The 11,906-nt window shown below is 43.8% G+C and overlaps 1 protein-coding gene across 1 annotated transcript in view; it reads right to left on the minus strand.

Annotated features, from left to right (window-relative positions):
* LOC109909631 (piezo-type mechanosensitive ion channel component 2) overlaps positions 1-11,906 on the minus strand; it is a 188,537-nt gene that overhangs the window by 43,402 nt on the left and 133,229 nt on the right. The window contains exons 13-16 of the mRNA XM_031795307.1: positions 6,490-6,726; positions 1,221-1,397; positions 704-826; positions 158-358 (exon numbers count right to left, since the gene is read on the minus strand). Coding sequence (XP_031651167.1) covers positions 158-358; positions 704-826; positions 1,221-1,397; positions 6,490-6,726 — 738 coding nt within the window. The remainder of the gene's footprint in view (positions 1-157; positions 359-703; positions 827-1,220; positions 1,398-6,489; positions 6,727-11,906) is intronic.

The following is an 11,906-nucleotide window of genomic DNA, read 5'->3' on the forward strand; positions in this document are numbered from 1 at the left end:
TCGTAATTCCAGACAATGTAGGTGACTCAACAATTACTTTGACGTCCATGAAAGGTATTTCAAAACAGAGATATAGTGGTAAATATTCCAACTATCACACAAGTAAAAAACATAATAAGAGTGTATTTGCGAACTCAACAATGACATGATATCATACCTCCAGGCCGAACTTGTAGAAGAAGTAGTTGATGAAGTACTTGGCACCGTTGACGATGCTGTCGTCGAGGTGTTGCCGGGTGATATCGTGGAAGATGGTTCTGGTGACGGGCGTGGTGAGGTTGTTTCTCATGCGGTACAGGTCCTGGTGGCGGTAGATGGTCACCTCAAACGCCAGCAGGGCCAGAATCAACAGGTTGTTCTGGATGGAGATGGACACAGGACAGATAAATTGAAATGACAGTGTATATATTCATGATTTAAACATGGGCACCACTATGAACAACATTGATCCAACCAATGAAATCCTATGAAAGTCCTAATTTCAAAATGTCTAACTCCTAATTCTATGGGTCCATCCAATTGTTTTCAGGCCATCTCCAGGGATGAAGGGTAATTTGAGCACTACAAAGGGCAGATAGGGAGATGATACCAGTGTATAATATAACACGGTTACAGTAGTTTCAGTTATATGTGAGAGACACAGGCTGCGTATGTGTGTGTGTGTCTGCGTGTCAGGTTCCCAGGGCACCGCTCCTCCTCTCACCCTCAGGTTCTCCAGTAGGGGGGAAAACTTGCGGAGACCCACCCAGTTGGCTGGGTCCACAGGGGCGCTGTAGAGCAGGGAGTGAGCCATCTCACTCCTCTGGTTATCCGTGTAGTTCAGAGGCTACAGACGAGAGAACAGGAGTGTCATTAACGTCCTGAACCAGTACAGGCTAGCACAACACAGGCAAGGAGCATCATGATACATAGATACATAGAGATACATAGAGATACATAGAGAGACATAGAGATAAATAGAGATACATAGAGATACATATAGATACATAGAGATACATAGAGATAAATAGAGACAGGAACATAAGTAAAGAAAATCTTGGGAAGTGGAACATAATGTACATACAGCACCCCCCCCCCACCCCCCACTCCACCAACACACTAACACACACACCTGTCCACCACCCCAACACTACCTGAACATAATGTACATATAGCACCCCCCCACTCCACAAACACACACCCCCTGTCCACCACCCGACACTCCCTGGGCTGCTACCCACCATGGAGCAGTTCTTCGAGTACGTAGAGGGGTTTATAGAGGTGAGTTGGTAGAGCATCTTGCAGACGATGATGACACAGGTCCAGACGGTACAGACGCTGGAGGCCAGGGGCCTGAACTGACCGAAGGGCAGGGCGAATGCCCAACTCACCAGGAACACGTAGTTGAACAGAGACACCTGGAGAAAACAGAACAGAAGAGACACCTTCACTTCCTGGACGTAGAGTATGTGGTCTGACAGTACAATGCATCTATACAATTATAGAAAAAAAAAGTGGTATCTAGTATCTAAATGGGTTCTTAATAAAAGGTGGTATCTAGAATCTAAAAGGGTTCTTAATAAAAGGTGGTATCTAGTATCTAAAAGGGTTCTTAATTAATAAAAGGTGGTATCTAGAATCTAAAAGGGTTCTTAATAAAAGGTGGTATCTAGTATCTAAAAGGGTTCTTAATTAATAAAAGGTGGTATCTAGAATCTAAAAGGATTCTTCAGGTAATGTAACTAAGCTTTCCATTATACAACAGAGGTTCTTTTCATTTTTTCATGAATGAATAAACCAAAGCCAGTGACGTTCTTGTTAATTTGCTCATTTAGTTGGGCCTCAAGATAGGCAAAGGGTTGTAATTACTAGGCTATATTCATTTACTTTAGGCCCACAATTTGTATTTTTAAAATGTATTATATAGGCTAGGCTACACGTGACTGTATGGTGTGTGCGTTCGGGCACGTGCAAATGATTGCAATAGTGATAATGCTTAGGACAATTTAAAAGATTAGGTTATTAGGGTGGCAGGTAGCCTAGTGGTTAGAGAGTTGGGCCAGTAACCGAAATGTTGCTGGATCGAATCCCTGAGCTGACAAGGTAAAAATCTGTCGTTCTGCCGCTGAGCAAGGCGGTTAACCCACTGTTCCCCGGACACCAAAGATGTGGATGTTGATTAAGGCATCCCCTCCCACACCTCTATGTTTCAGAGGGGTAGGGTTAAACGTGGCAGACACATTTCAGATGTACATCTGACTAGGTATCCCCCCATATTTATTTTTCATCCAGAGATCTATGTTAATTCCCCTTAATTCAACAACTTTTTTTGTATTTTTTCTTCTTATGGCTGCAGGGGCAGTATTGAGTAGATTGGATGAATAAGGTGCCCAGAGGTGCCCAGACTAAACGGCCTGCTCCTCAGTCCCAGTTGCTAATATATGCATATCATTAGTACATTAGGATAGAAAACACTCTGAAGTTTCTAAAACTGTTTGAATGATGTCTGTGAGTATAACAGAACTCATATGGCAGGCTAAAACCTAAACAAGAAGTGGGAAATCTGAGGTTTGTAGTATTTGAACTCAGCCCTATCGAATACACAGTGGGATATGGTTCAAGTTGCACTTCCTAGGGCTTCCACTAGATGTCGACCGTCTTTAGAATCTTGAATGAGGCTTCTACTGTGATGTGGGGCCGGATGAGAGCTCTTTGAGTCAGTGGTCTGGCAGAGAGCCAGGTCCTGGTCACGTGCATTTCACATGAGAGTGACCTGCGTGGCTATTCTACAGACAATGGAATTCTCCGGTTGGAACGTTATTGAAGATTTATGATAAAAACATCCTAAAGTTTGATTCTATGCTTAGTTTGAAATGTTTCTAAGACCTGTAATATAACTTTTTGAACTTTTCGTCCGGCTGGACCTGCACGAGCGTTTGGATTTGTGTACTAAACACCCTAACAAAAGTAGCTACTTGGATATAAATAATGGACATTATCGAACAAATCAAACATTTATTGTGTAACTAGGATTCCTGGGAGTGCATTCTGATAAAGATCATCAAAGGTAAGTGAATATTTATAATGCTATTTCTGACTTCTGTTCACTCCACAACATGGCAGGTATCTGCATGGCTTGTTTTCGTGGCTGAGCGCTGTACTCAGATTATTGCATGGTGTACTTTTGCCGTAAAGCTTTTTGGAAATCTGACACAGCGGTTGCATTAAGGAGAGTTATATCTATAATTCCATGTGTAACACTTGTATTTTCATCAACATTTCTGATGAGTATTTCTGTAAAATTGATGTGGCAAAATTACTGGATGTTTTTGGAACTACTGAACGTAATGCGCCAATGTAAACTCAGATTTTTTATATAAATATGAACTTTATCAAACAAAACAAACATGTATTGTGTAACATAAAGTCCTATGAGTGTCATCTGATGAAGATCATCAAAGGTTAGTGATTCATTTGATCTCTAGTTGTGCTTTTTGTGACTCCTCTCTTTGGCTGGAGAAATGGCTGTGTTTTTCTGTGGCATGCTGGTGACCTAACATAATCGTTTGTGGTGCTTTCGCTGTAAAGCCTATTTGTGGTGGGATTAACAACAAGATTACCTTTAAAACGGTATAAGGTACATGTATGTTTGAGGAATTTTTATTATGAGATTTCTGTTGTTTTGAATTTGTGTTGACTTTTGTTTTGAATTTTGTTTTATTTGATAAAGTTCATATTTATATAAACAATCTGAGTTTACATTGGCGCGTTACGTTCAGTAATTCCAAAAACATCCAGTAATTTTGGCTGTTGTCATATCGATCCCGTTAACGGGGATTGCAGCTCTAAGAAGTAAAAAAAAAACTCAGTTCCTGTTAGTAACGTGACAGAAAACAGGGTAGGTACTGTTTTGGGGGTCTGTCGTTTCAGTTGGGGATTTCTAGTCTTTCAAAATGTTATGTTCTATTTTAGTTTAGGGTTACACAACCATCTTATTAATTGTTTTTTTTTTGTGATGCACTACTCAGTCTGGGTAAAGTTATTCTTTAATAATTCTGTAACATAAACATTTCATTTAAAGCAGTCTCCTGGAATGTTCGGGGCAGTGGGCATATGGTCAAGACGAAGAACATTTTAACATTCTTAAAAAGGAAAGGGTTTCAATTGCTATTCTACAGGAGACCCATTTATCTTCAACAGAACATGCTAAGCTGAAGAGGGATTGGGTGGGCCAGGTGCGTTGCCATCCTTGTGAATAAAAATGTCCCATTTATATTTGAGCACCAAGATACAGACCCTGAAGGAGGAATTATTTTGATTACAGGTAATATACTTGGTCAACATATTACTATATTACTATACTAAAAGACTCCACCAAATTTATGTCTGACATGATTTTATTATTTAATCAACACTGCAAGGGTTTATTTCAGGAGGTTTAAATTGTACTTTGGGGTAAACATGAACTGCTCCTGTCTGGAATCATAGAGCCTCAAATTCTCTCAGAAGCGTTTGTGATTCATCTGGTTTAGTAGATGTATGGAGAGCACTAAATCCTAATGTCAGAGACTATACTTTCTACCCTAGAACCCATAATTCATATTCTAGATTGGACATTTTTTTATGCCCTCTACTTACATGCATGTTGTCCAGTCATGTGCTGTTGTATATATAGTCATTTCTGACCATGCTCCAGTGTATATAGATATTGAAATTGGCAAAAAAAAAAAAAAAAGATATTGGAGACTTAATACGTCTCTGCTTAACAATGACGGATTCTGCTCTGTGATAAAATATAAATGATCACATCACTGGCTCGACAATCAGCTCTCTCTTGTCTCAGCTGCAACTGTCTGGGATGCTGCCAAAGCAGCCATAAGGGGTCATATCATTTCCCAAGCCTCTCTGATCAAGAAGCTTAGAAAGGGAAATAGGGAACAACTGGAGGCTGTAAAGACATGTTTGGGAGAGAGAGGAGGAAGAATGGGCTTCTATCTGTGAAAGTGTCTACACCAAATGCACTTCCATAAGCATTCAATAAATACATTTCATTTTTTTCCATAGAACCTACTTTACACCTGTCTGCCTTCACAGAATGTTTTCCAAAGCATCACATTTATGTTTCAAACATAAACAGGATACTGGCACCTTCATGCACATTTTTTGGTACTACAGCAGAATCCAGTCTTATTTACATATTTTTGTAAGAGGTGTTGACAAGCTGAAGGTACCGAGCTGTCTGTTTAAAATACTAGCACACAGCTCGGATCCCCATGCATACCCCACAAGACATGCCATCAGAGGTCTCTTCCCAGTCCAGAACAGACTATCGGAGGCACACAGTACTATATAGAGCCATGACTACATGCACTCGATTCCACATCAGGTAACTGATGACAGCAGTAGAATCAGATTTAAAAAGCAGGTAAAAATACACCTTATGGAACGGCGGGGACTGTGAAGTAACACACACACAGGCACAGACACATGCAGACAAACACATGATAACATACGCACTATACACACACGTACACATGGATTTTGCGTTGTAGATATGTGGTAGTGGAGTATGGGCCTGAGGGTACACACTTACCTTGTTGTGAATTCTATAATGTATTGTATAATGTATTGTAATGTTTTTAAAATTGTATAACTGCCTTAATTTTGCCTTGCCCCAGGAAGAGTAGCTACTGCCTTGCCTTGGCAGCAGCTAATGGGGATCCATAATAAATACAAATTGGAATGATATTCATTAACACATTCAAAAGAACTTGAGTAGACAATTAGCTCTTTCACTGAATGTCTATTTCCTCTACTTTGATTGTAACGTTGTGTTTGACCCTGACTCTGAACGTCTGTTCAATACCCTTGTTTAGTTAGCCAAGAAGTGCACATTGTTATTATGGTCAACACCTGAAGTGCTATCTGTCAGAATGTGGCTTTCTCAAGCTGCTGCTATTCTACCCCTAGAGAAACGTACCCTTGATTTACACCAGAAGTCTGATACATTTAGGTAAATCTGGTCTCCATTGTGGTCCTATGTAGAAAACCTCCCATAAATGACCCATATTATAATCGTGATGTTTTTCTTTAATGACTCTGCCTTTTTGTATAACGTTTTGCTGTATCCTTATTCCTTTAATTGGACTTAGTCTGTGTGGTGCACTTTTTTTGGTAGTCTATGTAACCCCTGTTAAAATAAAACATCCTAATAAAAAGATAATTACAACAAAAATAAGGTTATTCGACTGTCCCCATAGGAGAACCCTTTACACAGAGGGTTCTACATGGAATCCAAAAGAGTTCTACCTGGAACCAAAAAGGGTTCTCTATGGGGACAGCGGAGGAACACTTTTTTTTTTTTTTTTTTTTTCTGAATGTATAATGGATTTTGGAAAGCATATTTTGAGGGAGGAGGAAAGTTGCCCGTTACATTGTAGAGACCATTTAGAGAGCACGTGAACTGTATTCTCCTTGCAATCTTGATGAGGTGGTGGCTGATTAGGTCACCTCTTTGACTGAGACCCAGATGATGTAGGAGGAGACGATCTTGATGATGTGGAGCTCCAGGAGCCACCAGACGGTCAGCTGCAGCTGCTGGAAGTACTGCAGGAACTTGAGGAAGAGCACCGTGAGGCGGTCCACCACCAGATACCACTTACTCCTCAGATCTGGGAGAAGAGAGGGAGGGGAGAGGGAGAGGAGAGGGAGAGGAGAGGGGGGAGGAGAGGGAGAGGGAGAGGAGGAGAGGGAGAGGAGAGGGAGAGGAGGAGAGGGAGAGGAGAGGAGGGAGGGGAGAGGAGGGAGGAGAGGGAGAGGAGGAGAGGGAGAGGAGAGGGAGAGGAGGAGAGGGAGAGGAGAGGGAGAGGAGGAGAGGGAGAGGAGAGGGGGGAGGAGACAGAGAGAGTGAGAGAGAGTGAGTGAAAATGAGAGTGAGAGAGACTGTAAGAGAGCAATTTATGTTAATGAGTAGAAATGGAAACCTTGGACAATAAACCTAGGACAAAACACTCACTAGCCTACAGTACACAGACAGGGATCCCAAGTGCAGAGCTGAGACAGTCTACCACTAGAGGGGCGCTGTTCCATTTTGAATAGTGGTGGATGGGGGGGGACAACATTGACAGATCACACAGCTCTCTTCATTCAGTATAATGTGCCATCTGACATGATGCTTTACAAACAAGTGATACTCTCATCTGACCTTGGAATAACCTCTTTCACAACCTTTCCACAATCATAAGAAAACCTTTTCACATCCAACTGTCTGATAGCCAACAACAGTGTCAGTGTCTTCATGCATTTACATTCTAGTCATTTAGCAGACTGACTTACAGTGCATCTTCAGATAGCTAGGTGGGACAACCACGTATCACAGTCATAGTGGGTACATTCATCTTCAGATAGCTAGGCGGGACAACCACATATCACAGTCATAGTGGGTACATTCATCGTCAGATAGCTAGGTGGGACAACCACGTATCACAGTCATAGTGGGTACATTCATCTTCAGATAGCTAGGCGGGACAACCACATATCACAGTCATAGTGGGTACATTCATCGTCAGATAGCTAGGTGGGACAACCACGTATCACAGTCATAGTGGGTACATTCATCTTCAGATAGCTAGGTGGGACAACCACGTATCACAGTCATAGGGGGTATAGCTATCGGCAGTCAGAGCTAGTAAGGGGGGGGAGTCAAGCGCGAGTGTTCGGGTGAGGAGATGGTGCGGGGGGGGGGGGGGGGGGGGTACTCTTTGAAGAGGTAGGGTTTTAGATGTTTTCAGAAGATGGGACTCTGCTGTCCTGTCCACCATTGAGGTGCCAGAACAGAGAAGAACTCGGAGTTGGGCTGAGTTCCAGTAGTCCAGATGGGAGATGACAAGTGCCTGGATTAGGACCTGTGCTGCTTCCTGTGTGATGTAGCGTTGTACTCATAACAGAAGGAGACAGAGAGATAGATCACTTGAACACCTCTTCCACATAACAGACACTGCGTTGTGTCTCTTCCACATAACAGACACTGTGTTGTGTCTCTTCCACGTAACAGACACTGTGTTGTGTCTCTTCCACGTAACAGACACTGCGTTGTGTCTCTTCCTCTGACAGACACTGTGTTGTGTCTCTTCCACGTAACAGACACTGTGTTGTGTCTCTTCCATGTAACAGACACTGTGTTGTGTCTCTTCCTCTGACAGACACTGTGTTGTGTCTCTACCTCTGACAGACACTGTGTTGTGTCTCTACCTCTGACAGACACTGTGTTGTGTCTCTACCTCTGACAGACACTCAAATCAAATCAAATCAAATCAAATTTATTTATATAGCCCTTCGTACATCAGCTGATATCTCAAAGTGCTGTACAGAAACCCAGCCTAAAACCCCAAACAGCAAGCAATGCAGGTGTAGAAGCACGGTGGCTAGGAAAAACTCCCTAGAAAGGCCAATACCTAGGAAGAAACCTAGAGAGGAACCAGGCTATGTGGGGTGGCCAGTCCTCTTCTGGCTGTGCCGGGTGGAGATTATAACAGAACATGGCCAAGATGTTCAAATGTTCATAAATGACCAGCATGGTCGAATAATAATAAGGCAGAACAGTTGAAACTGGAGCAGCAGCACAGTCAGGTGGAAGTTGAAACTGGAGCAGCAGCATGGCCAGGTGGACTGGGGACAGCAAGGAGTCATCATGTCAGGTAGTCCTGGGGCATGGTCCTAGGGCTCAGGTCAGTTGAAACTGGAACAGCAGCATGGCCAGGTGGACTGGGGACAGCAAGGAGTCATCATGTCAGGTAGTCCTGGGGCATGGTCCTAGGGCTCAGGTCCTCCGAGAGAGAGAAAGAAAGAGAGAAGGAGAGAATTAGAGAACGCACACTTAGATTCACACAGGACACCGAATAGGACAGGAGAAGTACTCCAGATATAACAAACTGACCCCAGCCCCCCGACACATAAACTACTGCAGCATAAATACTGGAGGCTGAGACAGGAGGGGTCAGGAGACACTGTGGCCCCATCCGAGGACACCCCCGGACAGGGCCAAACAGGAAGGATATAACCCCACCCACTTTGCCAAAGCACAGCCCCCCACACCACTAGAGGGATATCTTCAACCACCAACTTACCATCCTGAGACAAGGCTGAGTATAGCCCACAAAGATCTCCGCCATGGCACAACCCAAGGGGGGGGCGCCAACCCAGACAGGATGAACACAACAGTGAATCAACCCACTCAGGTGACGCGCCCCCTCCAGGGACGGCATGAGAGAGCCTCAGCAAGCCAGTGACTCAGCCCCTGTAATAGGGTTAGAGGCAGAGAATCCCAGTGGAAAGAGGGGAACCGGCCAGGCAGAGACAGCAAGGGCGGTTCGTTGCTCCAGAGCCTTTCCGTTCACCTTCCCACTCCTGGGCCAGACTACACTCAATCATATGACCCACTGAAGAGATGAGTCTTCAGTAAAGACTTAAAGGTTGAGACCGAGTTTGCGTCTCTGACATGGGTAGGCAGACCGTTCCATAAAAATGGAGCTCTATAGGAGAAAGCCCTGCCTCCAGCTGTTTGCTTAGAAATTCTAGGGACAATTAGGAGGCCTGCGTCTTGTGACCGTAGCGTACGTGTAGGTATGTACGGCAGGACCAAATCAGAGAGATAGGTAGGAGCAATGTAATGCTTTGTAGGTTAGCAGTAAAACCTTGAAATCAGCCCTTGCTTTGACAGGAAGCCAGTGTAGAGAGGCTAGCACTGGAGTAATATGATCAAATTTTTTGGTTCTAGTCAGGATTATAGCAGCCGTATTTAGCACTAACTGAAGTTTATTTAGTGCTTTATCCGGGTAGCCGGAAAATAGAGCATTGCAGTAGTCTAACCTAGAAGTGACAAAAGCATGGATTAATTTTTCTGCATCATTTTTGGACAGAAAGTTTCAGATTTTTGCAATGTTACGTAGATGGAAAAAAGCTGTCCTCGAAATGGTCTTGATATGTTCTTCAAAAGAGAGATCAGGGTCCAGAGTAACGCCGAGGTCCTTCACAGTTTTATTTGAGACGACTGTACAACCATTAAGATTTATTGTCAGATTCAACAGAAGATCTCTTTGTTTGTGTCTCTTCCTCTGACAGACACTGTGTTGTGTCTCTACCTCTGACAGACACTGTGTTGTGTCTCTACCTCTGACAGACACTGTGTTGTGTCTCTACCTCTGACAGACACTGCGTTGTGTCTCTTCCTCTGACAGACACTGTGTTGTGTCTCTTCCACGTAACAGACACTGTGTTGTGTCTCTTCCATATAACAGACACTGTGTTGTGTCTCTTCCTCTGACAGACACTGTGTTGTGTCTCTTCCATGTAACAGACACTGCGTTGTGTCTCTTCCTCTGACAGACACTGTGTTGTGTCTCTTCCACGTAACAGACACTGTGTTGTGTCTCTTCCTCTGACAGACACTGTGTTGTGTCTCTTCCTCTGACAGACACTGTGTTGTGTCACTTCCACATAAGACACTGCGTTTTGTTGCTTCCACATAACAGACACTGCGTTGTGTCACTTCCACGTAACAGACACTGCGTTGTGTCACCTCCACGTGACAGACACTGTGTTGTGTCACTTCCACGTGACAGACACTGTGTTGTGTCACTTCCACGTAACAGACACTGTGTTGTGTCACTTCCACGTAACAGACACTGTGTTGTGTCTCTTCCATGTAACAGACACTGTGTTGTGTCTCTTCCATGTAACAGACACTGTGTTGTGTCACTTCCACGTACAGACACTGTGTTGTGTCACTTCCACGTAACAGACACTGTGTTGTGTCTCTTCCACGTAACAGACACTGTGTTGTGTCTCTTCCTCTGACAGACACTGTGTTGTGTCACTTCCACGTAACAGACACTGTGTGTGTCTCTTCCTCTGACAGACACTGTGTTGTGTCTCTTCCTCTGACAGACACTGTGTTGTGTCTCTACCTCTGACAGACACTGTGTTGTGTCTCTTCCTCTGACAGACACTGTGTTGTGTCTCTACCTCTGACAGACACTGCGTTGTGTCTCTTCCTCTGACAGACACTGTGTTGTGTCTCTACCTCTGACAGACACTGTGTTGTGTCTCTACCTCTGACAGACACTGTGTTGTGTCTCTACCTCTGACAGACACTGTGTTGTGTCTCTTCCATGTAACAGACACTGTGTTGTGTCTCTACCTCTGACAGACACTGCGTTGTGTCTCTTCCTCTGACAGACACTGCGTTGTGTCTCTTCCACGTAACAGACACTGTGTTGTGTCTCTTCCACGTAACAGACACTGTGTTGTGTCTCTTCCATGTAACAGACACTGCGTTGTGTCTCTTCCACATACAGACACTGCGTTGTGTCACTTCCACGTAACAGACACTGCGTTGTGTCACTTCCATGTAACAGACACTGTGTTGTGTCTCTTCCATGTAACAGACACTGCGTTGTGTCACTTCCACGTAACAGACACTGTGTTGTGTCTCTTCCTCTGACAGACACTGTGTTGTGTCTCTTCCATGTGTGATTTACTCTCCTTGTCTATATGTGACCGGGCTGAGGGGATTTCAGCACATTCTGGGTATGGTGGCATTGTGTCATCACGCACACACAGCGCACACACTAAGCACACGCACACAGAGCACATACACACAAAGCACACGCACACAGAGCACACACACAATACACCTAAAGGACACACACACCCAAAGCACACACACAAACACATATTTTATTATTTATTATTGTTGTTGTTGCATTTTTGAGAAGGAACCTGCAAGTAAGAATTTCATTGGACAGTGTATACCAATGTGTATCCTGTACATACGACTAATAAAACCCAAACTTGACATTCAAACTCATTCTTTCTTCAGCAGGAAACAGATGTTGAACAGCCCGAGCATTGTTCTGTCAAGACACTGA

Source organism: Oncorhynchus kisutch, linkage group LG18 (genome assembly GCF_002021735.2).
Source record: "Oncorhynchus kisutch isolate 150728-3 linkage group LG18, Okis_V2, whole genome shotgun sequence".
In the NCBI taxonomy this organism is placed as follows: domain Eukaryota; kingdom Metazoa; phylum Chordata; class Actinopteri; order Salmoniformes; family Salmonidae; genus Oncorhynchus; species Oncorhynchus kisutch.